This window comes from Geotrypetes seraphini, chromosome 7 (genome assembly GCF_902459505.1).
Source record: "Geotrypetes seraphini chromosome 7, aGeoSer1.1, whole genome shotgun sequence".
Lineage (NCBI taxonomy): Eukaryota > Metazoa > Chordata > Amphibia > Gymnophiona > Dermophiidae > Geotrypetes > Geotrypetes seraphini.
In genome coordinates this window covers 78,851,927-78,868,078 of record NC_047090.1, presented here as the reverse complement: position 1 = coordinate 78,868,078, position 16,152 = coordinate 78,851,927, and the positions used below count along the sequence as shown (strand labels likewise).

The 16,152-nt window shown below is 41.3% G+C and overlaps 1 protein-coding gene across 1 annotated transcript in view; it reads left to right on the top strand.

The window, feature by feature from the left end:
* Positions 1 to 1,694: 1,694 nt before the first annotated feature.
* Positions 1,695 to 16,152, top strand: part of RASGRP1 (RAS guanyl releasing protein 1) — an 86,807-nt gene continuing 72,349 nt past the window's right edge. The window contains exons 1-4 of the mRNA XM_033952405.1: positions 1,695 to 1,764; positions 7,134 to 7,239; positions 14,067 to 14,129; positions 15,513 to 15,644. Of these exons, the coding sequence (XP_033808296.1) occupies positions 1,695 to 1,764; positions 7,134 to 7,239; positions 14,067 to 14,129; positions 15,513 to 15,644 (371 nt within the window). The remainder of the gene's footprint in view (positions 1,765 to 7,133; positions 7,240 to 14,066; positions 14,130 to 15,512; positions 15,645 to 16,152) is intronic.

Sequence of the window (16,152 nt, the reverse complement as noted above, 5' to 3'; positions counted from 1 at the left end):
AGCGTTCGACAAAGTTCCACACGAAAGACTTCTCAGGAAACTACAAAGTCATGGCATAGAGGGGGATATACAAAGATGGATAGGCAAATGGCTGGAAAACCGAAAGCAGAGAGTGGGCATAAATGGGAAGTTCTCCGACTGGGAGAAAGTGACTAGTGGTGTACCCCAGGGCTCGGTACTTGGGCCGATCCTTTTCAATATTTATATCAATGACCTGGAGGAAGGAACATCCAGTGAGATCATCAAGTTTGCAGACGATACAAAACTATGCCGGGCAATCAGATCGCAGGAGGATAGAGAGAAACTCCAGAGCGACTTGTGTCGGTTAGAAACATGGGCGGAGAAATGGCAGATGAAGTTCAATGTGGAGAAATGCAAGGTAATGCATTTAGGCAATAAAAATAAGGAATACAAGTATACAATGTCAGGTGCAACTCTGGGGAAGAGTGAACAAGAAAAGGACCTGGGTGTACTGATAGATAGGACCCTGAAGCCGTCGGCACAATGCGCGGCAGCGGCAAAGAAGGCAAATAGAATGTTGGGCATGATAAAGAAAGGAATCTCGAGTAGATCAGAGAAAGTTATAATGCCGCTTTATAGGGCAATGGTCAGACCACACTTGGAATACTGTGTCCAACATTGGTCCCCCTACCTAAAGAAGGATATAAAGCTCCTGGAGAGGGTGCAGAGACGAGCAACAAAACTGGTGAAGGGTATGGAGAAACTGGAATACGAGGACAGACTTATAACACTAGGATTGTTCTCCCTTGAGAAAAGGAGACTGCGTGGGGATATGATCGAGACCTTCAAAATACTGAAAGGAATCGACAAAATAGAGCAGAGAAGATTATTTACATTGTCCAATTTGACACGGACTAGAGGACATGTAATGAAGCTGAGGGGGGACAGGTTCAGGACTAATGTCAGGAAGTTCTGCTTTACTCAGAGAGTGGTTGACACCTGGAATGCCCTCCCAGAGGAGATTATGACAGAATCGACCATCCTAGGCTTCAAGAGCAAACTAGATGCATATCTCCTTAAGAGAGGCATATAAGGATTTGATGGACTATAAATTACGCCAGGTGTACACCTGGCAGGGCCTCCGCGTGTGCGGATCGCCGGACTTGATGGACCGAAGGTCTGATCCGGAGAAGGCAGTTCTTATGTTCTTATGTTCTTATCCATCTCCAGGCGGGTCTGCCCAAATGCAGAAACGCCCACATACATTTATTTGTAATTAGAAATAAATATTTCACAATATTTAATTACATATTGTTTTTGTGGTTAATCACTATGCTTTAATTATGTTCAATTTATAACAATGAAAATACATCCTGCATATCAGATTCATAACAGTAGCAAAATTATGAAGTAGAAACAAAAATAATTTTATGGTGGGGGTCACCACAACATGAGGAACTGTATTAAAGGGTTGCCAGCATTAGGAAAGTTGAGAACCTCTGGGCTATCTCAGTGGGAGGAGAACACTCTCTCTCATCTCAGCAGGAGCCAGAGCTCTGTCATCTCTTCAGAAGCCTGTGGAGGCCCCACTGTCTTATATTCACCTACCCTGCTGTCTGTTATCTAGGAAATCTGCATGAGAAAATAACTCTGCGCCTGACGACAACCTGGAACTGAAGCAGCTCATTCCTGTGCATCCAAAACTGAGCCACATTGCTCAACCTGGAGAAAGCATGCCTCTGGGACAGTTAAACAAAGGAATTACCATGGACGAACTGCTGGATATCTGTATCGAATCTTTTGGTGAGTCCTAGACTAATTTCATTTATCTTTTTGAAGTTTATTTATAATGATCTAGTTTTTTTGTATATTGGTTAAAAAAGATTCCTTCAACATGCTGTAAACTCTATATTTGCATATTCTTCTATGGCAGTCTCTCTCAAACTTTTTTAGGTCCGTCACACTAAACGGAGCAAATGTGTTACGTGGCACATTATAATTGAAATTATAAAATTTCAAAACCAATAAAAAATTAAATTTGAGAGCTATTTAAAGTTATTTAAGCTATGTATGGGCAATTGTAACAACAGTGAAACTAAATTAGATAGAATAAAATTGCTTGTTTTTGAGTGCAAATTAGCTCCAAATGCAGCTCAATAGTTGACAAACAAACATACATCATCTGCAGTTGTTCTCTTTTTTTCGATTTAATTTCTGTCAGCGCTGAAAATTCAAGTTCACAAAAATAAGAAGATCCAAACGGTAATAAAACCTTGATTGAGTTGTTGTGCCCAAAATGATTAAGGGGATGGAACTCCTCTCATATGAGGAAAAACTAAAAAGAGACAGCTGAGGGGAAATATGATTGAAGTCTACAAAATCCTGAGTGGAGTGGATTGATTTTTCACTCCATCAAAAATTACAAAGACTAGGGGACAATCAATGAAGTTACAAGGAAATACCTTTAAAACCAATAGGAGGAAATATTTCTGTTGTGGTAAGATCAGATAGCATATCTGGTCTTAAGAAAGGTTTGGACAATTTCCTGGAGGAAAAGTCCATAGTCTGTTATTGAGAAAGACATGGGGGAAGCCACTGTTTGCACTAGTATAGAATGTTGCTACACTTTGGGTTTTTGCCAGGTACTAGTGACCTCAATTGGGCACTGTGAGAACGGGCTACTGGGCTTGATGGACCATTGGTTTGACCCTGTAAGGCTATTGTTAAGTTCTTATAAAAAGACCTAGAAGATCCCTCCAACTACAGACCAGTAGCCAACCAACTGTGGATATCTAAACTAACAGACAAACTAGCCTGCCAACAAATATCAGACTTCCTAAAAAACTTATTGAAGCTAGAACAGGCCTAATCACGGTCCAGAAGCCACCTGAGTACAGAAATCATGCTAGTAGCAGTACAGGACTCAGTCCTCAAACACCATGTGAAAGGAGAAGACATACTGCTGGGGTTCATGGACCTCTCAGCAGCCTTCAACCTAGTCAAACACGCACTGCTAAAATCAAGATGCATAGAATTAGGCCTCAAAAGAAAAGTCTCAGCATGGATAGAGTCCTTTCTATCCTAAAGACTAAGTAAGGAGGATAGAATGGCAGGGGAACACAAGCAACTGGAAAGAAGCAGATGTAGGGATACCATAAGGATCCGCTATGTCACCCATGCTGTTCAATATCTTCCTCCAACCGCTGAGAAAATTCATCAGAAAATTGGGATGGGAATGCTACATCTAAGCGAATAATGTTCAAATGATAATCCCCTGAAGAAACAAGATACAAAGGGCTCCTTTTATCAAGGTGCGCTAGCGGGGTTAGCGCGTTGGACATTTCAGCACGCGCTAACCCCTGCAGTAAGCCAAAAAACTAACGCCTTGTCAATGGAGGCTTTAGCGACTAGCGCAGCAGGCGGTTTAACGTGCGGTATTCTGTGAGTTAAACCCCCTACCGCAGTTTGATAAAAGAAGCCCAAAGTCTAAATGGTGGATCAGAACAGGCCTAGAGAAAATTTTCAGATGGTTCCAAACAAATGGGCTAGTACCTAACAATGATAAAATGGAACTACTTCTAATTAACAAATGGGGAGGGAATAATCTGATACCAACTAACTCTGAATGGCAATAGCATAAAATCATCCATGGAAGGGGTGAGGAACCCAGGAGTATGGCTGAACCTAAACCTATTCCTTCAACTAGGGAGATAACTAATATTATTCTGTGATGAATACCTCAACTCCCATCAATAATCACAGTTCTTAAATATTAATTAAAATTTATCGAGTGAAGTGCTCACACCTTATAACCTTTGATTCAGTGTTGTCAACAAACTGAGGTTAACAAAGGGACCATCATTGCCTTCACTGTCCCTTGCCCAACCATTAAATAATGTCAGTACTGGTAGATAATAAATGAATTTCACCTATCTGGAATGGCTGTGATTATTAATGGGAGTTGAACCCAAACCTAGACATGACATTACAGATTAAATGCATCATGAAAAATGCTTATGGCAAATTATTGGGTCGGAGGGCTTAAACCCTACCTCACCCATCAAGCAATATTCAAAGTACTCTCAATCTTTGACTACTGCAGTGTATTCCTGATGGGCGTTCTGAAGTACATGACCAGGCAGGTTCAAATGGTACAAAATGCAGCAGCAAGATTTCTGCTGGGGAAATCAAGGCAGATGAGTGCCAACCCACTTCTGAAAGAGTTATAATGGCTCCCGATTGAAAGCAGGGTGAAATTCAAAAGCTTGTTGCTGACACACAAAATTGGTCATCTCTCGGAATTGCAATATCTAATGGCCAGACTACATTACCATACACTAGCATGCGCCCTGCACTCGAGCCAAGAATACCTGTTGGAAATAACCTCCTTCAGAGACATCAGATACAAGAATGTTGTCAGTGATGGCTCCGAGGTGGTGGAACTCCCTTCCGAAGGAATTAAAACTAGAAAAGGACACAAGAAAGTTCAAGAAAGGGATAAAGACCATCCTCTTCACACACTACTTTAACTAATAAAGCAACATAGAGGAGATAGCTGGCTAGTCCCCATTAGGAACACAACATAAAACAAGATACAGGTATTATATGTGCAAATAAGTAGCTTTTAGTATGAACATAGTAAATGATACTAGTATTATATGTGTATATACGTAGGATAACTGATTATGGTATAAATGTCTGTATTGAAAACCATCTTAGGAAATGCTAACTCTGTATTGCAACACCTTTACAGAAACTCATGTAAACTGCTCTTAATTGACTCCCTAGCCATTAGTAGTGGTAAAGAAGCTTACAATAAACAAAACACAGTCGCTAAGACTGTGCGGGATGTTGTGGACTGAATTATTGGCCGATTTTGAAACAGTGACCAATATACCCACTCCCTCCTGTCATTGTGACCCTCCTTTTGCTAGTAAATCTCCCCCTCCCCTGCACTTCAATAAAAATTAGCAGGAGGGATACCCACTCCCTCCTGCCACTGTGAACCCACCACCATGCTGAACTGACTCCCCTGCCAGTATCCCACCTCCAAACCAACCCCTTCTCTTCCCCACTTTACCAAACATCAGCAGGAGGGATGCCCACTCCATCCTGCCACCGAATGCCACCCCCACACCCCCGAACTTCCCCTGAACCTCAAATCTGGGATGCACCAGGAAGGGAAAGGTCCACCATTTTAAAGAGGCGGGCTTGTCAGCCAGAGGGAGTTGGCCTTCATGCTAAAGGTGCAGGGGGAGGGGGTTGTCGGGGGTATGGGGATTTGTTGGGTGCACTGGGGAGGTTGGGTGATGGCAGCGGGACGGAATGGGCATACCTCCTGCTTCTGGGGGTGTCAGGTGTCTGGTTGTTGAGGGACCTCAGTAGCAGCGGTGGGAGGGAGTGGGCATCCCTCCTGCCGATCTTTCTTTCGGGGGTCTCTTTTAAAAAAAAAAAAAAAAACCATTTGCGGGTGGGTGGAGTCTGAGCTGTCCAACCTTACTTTCCTGTCAGTGCCTGAGCCAATAAGCACTCAGGCACTGATCAGAAAATAAGGCTACAACAGCTCAGACTCTGCCGAAAGATTTTGCCCGCAAATGTGATACAGCAAAGTTAGAGAATCACACAGAGTGCTTCTTTTAATATTAATGGGCCATTTGGCTTTTATCTGCCATTATGTTTCTATGTTTCTATTACAGAAATGGTGGTAGATGCATGAAACAGTCTCCCGGAAGAGGTGGTGGAGACAGAGACTGTGTCTGAATTCAAGAGGGCCTGGGATAGGCACGTGGGATCTCTCAGAGAGAGAAAGAGATAATGGTTACTGCGGATGGGCAGACTAGATGGGCCATTTGGCCTTTATCTGTCATCATTTTTCCATGTTTCTAGTGAGCACATTTTACTAACATTTTAATATTAATGGCCTCATTGTATTACATTTACATGGCAGTGTTGGAGACAGGTAGGAAGCTTGGAGAAGACCACGCTGAACTGTCCTGATAATTGGCCAGGAAAATACTGCCCCGCTAATCCAGCTGGAGCAGTTTTAGTGACCACATTAAAGGCACATTACATTTTGAGAATCTTCCTTTCAGAGCCTTTCCTTGGCCATGTCCCACCCATGTGTAAACAGGAAGTGGTGACACATGGGTGAGATGCAGCTGAGAAAAGACTCCAAGTTAGCCCAGGCAGTCTGCTATGGATGCTGCTGCTGGGGGTGGGGAGAGAAGGTACAGGAAGTGAGAAGAGAAAGTTGCTGCAGATTATATAAAAGAATTACCCTGTTCTTTGTGACAGTTTTGCAACACACCAGTTGAAAACTGCTGATCTAGACCCATCCTACCACTGCTGCCCCTCTACTGATAATTCTTTCTCTGGCTATATCAGTGTGCAATTGCTACAGTGTGCTCAGGTCATTGGGTATCCCACTACATTTGAGCGCTTAAATCTCCCTTTCTATTCACTCCTATTCTGCAAAGGATATGTCCACCTGCATGCTCTTTATAGAATTCATGTGTATATTTGGGCATGTCCATTTCATTGTGTCCCAGTGATGCTGGGCACCCTCTCTAGAATTGCTTGGCACATATTCATAGTAACATAGTAAATGACAGGAGATAAAGACCTGAGTGGTCCATCCAGTCTGCCCAACCATACATGCTCCATTAATTAATTTAGTTTAAATGGCCTTTTTTCTTAGATATTTCTGGGCCAGAAACCCAGAGCCCTGCCCAGTAGTGTGCTTAGGTTCTATCTACCGGAGTCTCCGTCAAAGCTCACTCCTGCCCATCTTAACCATCCCAGCCATCGAAAACCTCCCCAGCCCATCCTCAACTGAATGTCCATATACGGGACACAGACCATGCAAGCCTGCCCAGTACTGGCCTTAGTTCCTTCAATGTATACCCATTATTTTCTGATTCGAGATACTCTGTGTTCATCCCATGATTGTTTGAACTCTGTCACCATTTTCTTCTCCACCACCTCCCTCGGGAGCACATTCCACGCATCAACCAGCTTCTCCGTAAAGAAGAATTTCCTAACATTACTCTTGAATCTACCACCCTTCAACCTCAAATATACTACTTCAATGTATTCACTTAATTTAAAACTAATCAAGCATGAAATAAACTACCTGAAGGTATTAATAAGAATATTTTATGTTAAACTTTCAGATTCTGATGGGAATTTGTGTGGAAACAATGAGCAACTTCAGCTCCTACTTACAATGCATCGGCTTTTTATGTCCTCTGCAGACCTACTACATAAAGTCAGAGATCTATATCCTTTCTGGTGCTCATAAAAAGCTTGTGGCCTGCAGACTTCTTCACATTTGAATCAGAACTTGCCAGGTTCCCTGGTAAAGTCTATGCCGCAAACATTACTGCCATTAATGAAAAAATTAAAACTATCTGTCACAAATGGTGTTCGTTACCTCTCTCCCTCATGGGCCGGGTTGCCCTAGTCAAGATGGTCTTGTTTCCCAAGTTGTTATATCCTTTGCAAACTATCCCAGTGTGGCTTACCCATGCTGATGAGCAACTTTATAGGTCGGTCATTCAGACCTTCATTTGGGGAGGGGGGCCAGCCGCTCGAATAAGCTTTCTGAAACTGTCTCAGAGTAGGGAGCAGGGTGGCCCTGGCCCAGGGTCTCTTGGATGTCCGCGCTTATAACGCTGCAGCGCTGCTTCGTTGGATACATGAACATCTGGTGTCCACCCGGCGTTATTCTCCCCCAGCTCTCCTTGCTGACTGCTGTCTGCCTTACCTTTTCCAACTTTATCCATTGGAGTGGTCGGGGCCCCCGGGGGGCTGGGATGGCTTTCTTTCTTTTTTGTTGCCCTTTCAGAAGGCCTGGAGGTGATGGCGCTTGCGGCAGGACCAGGTGCTGACTGCCTCTCCCTTCTTATCCCTCGTTCGCAATCCTGATTTTGCCCCTGGGTTGCATGGCCTTGCAAGGTTGAGGGGTTGGGCGGAGAGGGCTGTCACCTTGGATGCCGTTCTTGCTGTGGGTGGGGGCCTCTTTCCGTCCCTTTCGCAATTGAGAGCTGCTTGGGATTTACCTCCTGCCCATTCTTACACATATACCCAAATTCGTCACTACTATCAATCGGTGCTTAGAGCTCATGGGGACCACTGGAACTTGGGTAAATTGGATGAAATTTTTCTGTCTACCCCTGCCTCTTCCAACAGAATATCCACGTGGTATATGGCAGGTAAGATGTGTTTGGGGGAGCCTTGTTTGATTTCTGTAGCCCGGGAGTGGTCCACTGATTTGGGGTTGGAGGTCACTATCCATGATCTCCATCTGTTTTTTCATTCCCTTTATTTGCATATTAAAGTCATTTCCCTTCAGGAAACCCAATTCAAAATACTGCATAGGGCATATCTTACCAGGTCTCGGGGGTACGTTATGGGCCTATGGGATAATAACCTCTGTCCTAAATGTAAGCTGCACCATGGTACTTTCCTACACTCCTTTTTTGATTGTACTAAATTGCAATTTTGGACCCCCGTGCATGCCTGCTTACAGAATATGTTTCATTGTGGTTTGCCCTGGAATACTCCAGCTTTATTGTTAGGAGATGTACAGGAGTGGACCCAGACTGGCCTGGATCCACCCTCTTTGAAATTTGCTCTACATGCTGTACTGCTAGGGAAAAAGCTTGTTTTACAACAGTGGGCCTCGGAGGATGCTCCTACCTATGCGATGTGGCTTGCCCTGCTGAAGCAGCAGGCCCGTTATGAGCTGGACCCATACTCTTCCCGTCCACAGGATCCTTAGAAAGTGTATTGTGGATTGTGGGACGCTTGCCTGACTCTCTGATGCTCTGCTTCTTCTCCCCGAGCATCTCCTGGAGGTTGAGATTCCTTGACTTTGTTGGTTCTATTCTACACAGTGCTGTATAGAGTTGCTGTCACCCATCCGGTGCTTGGTTTGATTGTGTGTCTGTGTATGCATGCTGTGTCCAAAGTGCGCATGGAGATTTGGATGGTTGGAATCGTTTGGGAATTCTATTCGAGTTTTGGAAAACTTGACAGAGATACCGGCGGTGCACGTAGCCTTCTGCTTTCTAGTTGGTTGCATTCTGCTTTCAGATGCCTTTGCTGTTCTCTCCAGTATGGTTGCATTTGTTTCCTCTGTATTTTTTTTCTTCCCTAATTATTTAATTGGTTTATTTTTCGATTACTTTCTATTGTACGAGCACCAGATATACTCTGTACATTTTCTGATGCTATGTTCGCATTCCATGTTTTTACCTAGCTCTCTGTACAGGTCTTGGTTCAGGCTCTTTCCTTTGTACATCTGCACGATTGCTTTCTTTGACATGTTTCTCTGCACTGTACCTGGTTATTCTCTGCCTCAATAAATATGATATTACAAAGAACTTGCCAGGTTCTGTGAATAATTTTCAAACTGTATGCCAGTGTCTCACAAACATTTTTAGCGCCAGCACACTAAACAGAGCAAATGTTTTTCGTGGCACATTATAATTGAATTATAAAATTGCAAAACCAACTAAAAATTAAATTTGAGAGCTATTTATTTAAAGCACTTTAAGCTATGTATGAGTAATTGTAACGATGGTAAAACTAAAGTAAATAGAATAGAATTGCTAATCAATGTGATGGATGTGCTTGTTTTGGAGTGCAAATTAACTCAAAATGCAGCTCGATAGTTGACAAGCAAACACACATTTCATCATCCACCATCTGCAGTCGTTCTCTATTTTTCAATTTAATTTCTATCAGAGCTGAAAATCCAAGTTCACAAAGATAAGAGGATCCAAACAGTAACAAAGCCTTGATTGCTTTGTTGCTTCAATTAAGATAACTACTGTATTAAAAAAAAAAAAAACACTAAAATTATTTGCCATTAGTTTTCAAGGAGCAGTCACGTCAAAGAATGGTGTTTGTCTGGAGGAGTGTGTGGCACAGTGGTTGAAGCTACAGCCTCAGCACCCTGGGGTTGTGGGTTCAAATCCCGTACTGCTCCTTGTGACCCTGGGCAAGTCACTTAATCCTCCATAGCCCCAGGCACGTTAGATAGATTGTGAGCCCACCGGGACAGACAGGGAAAATGCTTGAGTACCTGATTGTAAAACCGTTTAGATAACCTTGATAGGCGATATATAAAATCCTAATAAACTTGAAACTTGGACGGTTGTATCCTTACACACACAATATTGACAGACTCTTGCTTATGCGACGTGCATGTCATCTATTTTAGTGTGTACTTATGAAGGGAATTCTTAAAAATAAAGTAAAATTCTGGAATCTCTTGTGGTACACCCAGAATCTCTTTGGGACACACCACTGTGCCATGGCACACAGTTTGAGAGACACTGCGATATGCCTTGGGATGAAGTCTGTGGATATGTTTCATCTGTGGGCTTTATATTCAGTGCTGTTTTGAAACAGAGCATCAGAGGTGTAGAGGTAACTGGGATCATTCCTGACTGTTGGACCTGCAGATAGGGGGAGGGGAGAATCAGCTTGTTCTGAGGCTGGTGGAGGCTGTAGGCCTTTTATGCAGTGTTAGCAGAAGAGAGAAAGTAAGCAGAGATGGACATGACACTTATTTTTTTATGTCTAAATTTTATTTGACTTTTTTTTCCCCATTTAAATAAATGATACAGATGAGAAATTAAATTTAAATAAAAATGAAATAAAAAAACAACAACAACCTAACAACAATAAATGAAAAAAAAAAAGTCTGAATGAATATTGCTTCAATAGCCTTCAGACTTGCAAGTGGTATATAAGAAACCTGCAAGCCCAATGGCTATTGAAGTGCTGTACATTCAACTAAAGTAGGTATTTTGTATAGGCTCAGAGTTAAAAAAATAATAATAATAAAGAACTGAAATGGAGTTTGAACTAGAGTCCTAATGATTCTCTAACCATTAAGGCACTCCTCCACTCCACATGGAGAGCTAACAGGAAGTTAATTGAAAAAAAAAATTAGTACTGTGACACTTCAGTTTATAAAATGGATGTTCACTCTGAATGTCACTAGCAAATGGATAGTGGCATAGCGAGGGAGCTCACACACTCTACCACAAGTGTAATAGAGTGGGATATGGGTCTGGGTCCCATTCTCTGCAGTCTACTGCACTGACCACCAGGCAATGCCAGAGACCTGCTTTCTCCTCTAATATGACTGCCCAGAACATCTGAAGATTTCATACAAGCAGCTACCATATTTTTTGCTCCATAAGATGCACTTTTTCCCCCCTGAAAAGTGGGTGGAAATAAGGGTGCATCTTATGAAGCGAATATCCCCCCACCAGCGGTACCTTTAAATTTTGGAGGTCGGTGGACGGCTGCCTGCTGCTTGTCAGGGCCCACGGCACACAAGCGCGCTGCTGTGTGGGTGCGTGCCACTTCTGAATGGCTGCCGGTAATCAGCAAACAGCCACCCTACGAAGCACCAGCGACCGGCACAATTAGGGAGTGTCACGGGCCCAGGCATCAGCGCGCTTGTGCGCCACGAGCCCCAACAAGCAGCAGGCAGCCGTCCACTGACCTCCAAAATTTAAAGGTACTGCTGGGGGTGGGTGGACTGGGACAGAATTTAAAGGTGTCGGGTATATATTAGTATACAATTTGGTTCAGAATGGGGTTTTTATTGGTTTTCATTCTCTAAATCTGGGGTGCATCTTATGGTGAGGTGCATCTTATGGAGTGAAAAATACGGTATATATTGTTTCATGTATATCTTTGGGAGGGGGGTCAGTGACCACTGGGAGAGTGTGGGGGATCATGCCTATATTCCTCCAATGATCATCTGGTCAGTTTGGTTACCTTTTTGGCACTTATTCATTGTTAAAACAGATCTACCCCCAAACGTCCAAATTGTGTCCTGAATGTATTCTGAAATGTTTGATTATGGCAGAAAAACGTCCAGCACAAACACACTGAAGATGACCAAAGATACTGAAATGCTTTATCATTCAAGTTCAAAAGACTCGACATGAATGTGTTTCAGTCCTAAGGCGGTTTAGCGCACACAAGATAGCTAATTGTAAGAAACATAGTAAAATTTTACTAATTGTTTGTTTTTAAGACTAGTTAATCACTGCACTCTTACTGCAAGGTACCATTGTAAGATGCACAAAATAACAGAGACTCCTGATGCAGGCCATAGGGCAGAAACCCTTTCGTGTTGAATCTTTTGAGTTAGAATAATAAAGCATTTCAGCACCTTTGGTCATCTTCACCATGTTTGTGCAAATCTTTGTTCTGTGGAAGCGTTCTGTTGCACTGAGAAAAACGCAAAAATCATCAGCCCACCTAAACCATGCCTCTAACATGCTCTCTTGAGATTTAGATGAACTGCAAATGAACATCATATAAATCTTCTAGAAAATAGGTTTAGAAAAAAGCAAATTGCAAATGTTTGATGCGAAAAACTTCCATCTGCTTCTTGAAAATGAGCCCCATAATGTATGTTTATGTTTATGATTATGTTTATTTTTCATTTGATGGATCGCTTATCCGTAGTTTACTAAGCGATTAACAATAAAATACATGAACAGTTTAAAACATGTTAATAATAACAAATACTTAATAAAATAACAAAAAAAGAAAAAACAAATTCCTAAACTAACAAACACTTTAGCATTATAAAACGATTGTGAGCATTTTGATATACATGTTAATAAAATTAAGTGCTGAATAAAGACAAACCCATAAACAGACAAATACAAAGACACATATTGATAAAAGGGGAAAAGTTACATAATAGGTATTTCAAGAAAGGAACATTCAAGGGAAAAACACTAGGAGGGATGACTTAACTGCAATAATAAGTATTTTGATTAAAGATTAAAAGCATCTTTAAAAAGAAAGGTTTTTAATTTATTTTTAAACAGACTAAGTTCCTTTTCATTTTTTATATATTGTGGCAGAGAGTTCCAAGTTTGGGGGGCTACAATGGAAAACATATCATGACGTCTGGTACCCACCACTTTCAGGGAAGGGACTGCCAGTAACCCCTGAGTCAAAGAACGAAGAGAACGTGATAGATTGTGTGGAATAAGCATCCGATTTATAAATAAGGGTTCGTTTGTAGATAGAGTTTTAAATACCAGCAATAAGATTTTGAATGTTATGCGGTGCGAGATAGGGAGCCAATGCGACTCGATCATAAAGGGGGTTGCATGGTCAAATTTTTTGCCGTTGTATAAAAGTTTAACTGCAGTGTTTTGAATTATTTGTAGCCGTTTTTTTTCTTTTTGTGTAATGTTGATTAATAATAGCATTACAATAATAATAGCATTACAATAATCAAGTTTTGTAATTATTAATGAGTGTATTAGGATATTTAAGGATTTAGAGTCAAGAAATTTGGAAATTGAACGGATCAATTGAAGTTTATAGAAGCAAGATTTAACAACGTTACTGATATGTTCATGGTAGGAAAAATGTTCGTCTATCACAACCCCAAGAATTTTTGTTGAAGTAACTAAATCTATATGAATATTGTTGATGATAAAAGGGGCTGCTAGCTTTTATCCTTGTTTCCATGAAAACAGTATTGCTTTTGTTTTAGGGATATTTAATGCTAATCTATTTTCGGCAAGCCAATTTTTGATGGTGTCTAATTTTTTATTGATTTGGGCAATTTCTTCACTGCATTCAGGATTTAGAGGATGGAACAACTGAATGTCATCTGCATAAGTGTATGAAGAAAAGCCAATGGATTGGCATAAACTAAGTAGAGGTGAAAGAAAAATGTTAAAGAGTAGAGGTGATAGTATGGATCCTTGAGGGATTCCATAACTAAGCGAGTCAGATGTAGTTCTTATTCCTTGAAGACTTGCTTGACTGAACACAAAAGTCACATTATTAATCAGGCTTCATCTGCTCCTACTGTACCCCATTATGTGGACAAGTCTCATTCCTTTGATGAACTCAAATGGGCTTTTATTGAACAAGTTTCACTTCAACAGGGGATAGAAATGCAAGACTCACCTTAAGAGAACAGTATTGGATTTATGAATTACATTCTACTAAATTATTTGGTTGCATGATGCTGTGGAGTTTTTCTGTTTTATAGATGGCTAATTAAGTTCTGAATAAGCCCTTAACAGGTATCCTACTTATCAGGAAGCTCTGAGGATGTCATCTTCGCTGCTCTGTCTCAAGATCTGCTACTTTGTAAGGTAGGGGTAATGGGGGTGGGGGTGGGGTTGGGTGAGCGGGGGCTTCCAATACACCAATTTCAGAGACTATAACTAATTCAGAATACTTTGGTACTTTGGCACTAGAAGACATGATTGTTCCACCCATTTACTGGAAGAAGAATATTAGCTATTGGTAATTTACTGTATCCTCTATAAGGTCCTGTCTACATAATGTCTTTTACAGTGGATTACTCAAAATAACTTGTGAAAACTATCAAAAATCCAAATTGACCCAAAGGCAAATCTATATTGGAAATGATGCTATCTATTCTAAATTGCTTCTGATATTTATTCTATATCATAGCCAAACCGGGAAAAGACCTCAAACACTCAAGTGTTAAAATTATTCCTTGCTGGGGCTTGAACATCATCACTGATCCAAAAAAGCTGGTGACTACACAAGTGTTTTGTTGGAAGACCTAACCCTACTCCTTTCTACGCTCTTCGTCGCATTCATAGAAATTTCTTGTTCCTCTATTTCAGTAGTTTGTTTCCTTTGTTATATTCAGGTAAAATAAATATTTTCCTGTCCCTGGAAGGCTTACAAAGTAAAATCTCTTTTTATCAAGCTGCGTTAGGGGTTTTGTTTTTTTTATCACAGGCCACCATGATAAAAGCTCCAATTCTCATATAATTCCTTTGAGCATCGGAGCTTATATCTACTTGCTATAAAAATCCCTAACACAGCTTGATAAAAAGGGGCCTAAGAAACCACAGTGGGATTTGAACTGGGCTTCCATGTTTCTTGGTCTGGTTTCTGAGGTAGTAGTCGCCACTCAACAACAACAAAAAAGAACTTGGAGTCTCTGGGACAATACTTAGCCCAAGGTCAACATTTTGGTAAATGCCAGCCCCCTTCTCTTTTTGAGGTTTGTAATCTAATTCAGATAGGATCTGTTTACATTATTTCTAGGTTATCTTCTAAAAACAAAACAGTAAAACACATTAAAAATAGCATATGGACAATAAAAACATGTTTTTATCCATTTTCTCCTTTTCATGTAGAAGTAATTTGTAACTAGGAAATGTCTCGTAAAGACTGCTATCTTCTTGTCATCAGATAAAGCAAAATTGTTTCGCTATAAAAGGTGGTCTGTGAGGACAGCAGGATACCAATCATTGATGACCCCAACCATTTCCCTAAGAGATGACTTCCCCTAATGACAGCTTTATATATTACTGAGGTGGCTTTTTATGACATAGCAGCTCCCGTACATACTCAGTAAAGTTTTCTTGAAAGCTGTGCTTTGCAAATAAAGTTCTGGCCCCAGGTTTTGTCAATGATGCCATCTACCTCTAAGGATTTGTATCCTACTGTAACAGGTAAGCAGCACTGTTTTCTCATTCTCTCTTTTTCTGCAGGTATTGGATCACTGAACTCTGGATGATATTCAGGATAGACAAGAGCCTTCTGGAAGCCATGGAAGACTTCCGGCTGCTGGCGCAAGCCCATGGCCAGGAAATACACTGGCTCTTAATGGACATGAATCAGATGTGAGTGTCTAGGACTTTATAAATTGTACTAATCTGCGAGAGTAGAGTTACCATATGGCTCCAGAAAAAGGAGGACGGATTGAGATATCTGGGCTTTACTTCCATTGAAAGCAATGGAAGTAAGGAGGACAGATTGAGGCATCTGTGCATTACTTCAATTGAAAGCAATGGAAGTAAAACCTGGATGCCTCAGTCCGTCCTCCTTTTTCGGGAGCCATATAGTAACCCTATGTGAGGGTGATCAATGGGTAATAATTACCTTGTAGTTATAGCTGTTTTTATCTCAAAAACAGGAGCAAAAAGACAAACAACAACAAAAAAAAAACGATAGTGACTTCTCAGAGCAGTATGATTGAACTTGAAGCTTATTTGTGGTTTTTGATTGCATGAAGTTTTCTTAAATGAAGGGGCCTAGCAGCTCCCTCTAACTGAAAGCTATTGGTTCATTGGTTATGGTGTTCATACCTTAGGTGTCAGAACGGGGGTGGGGGACCAGAGGGCCTTGAGG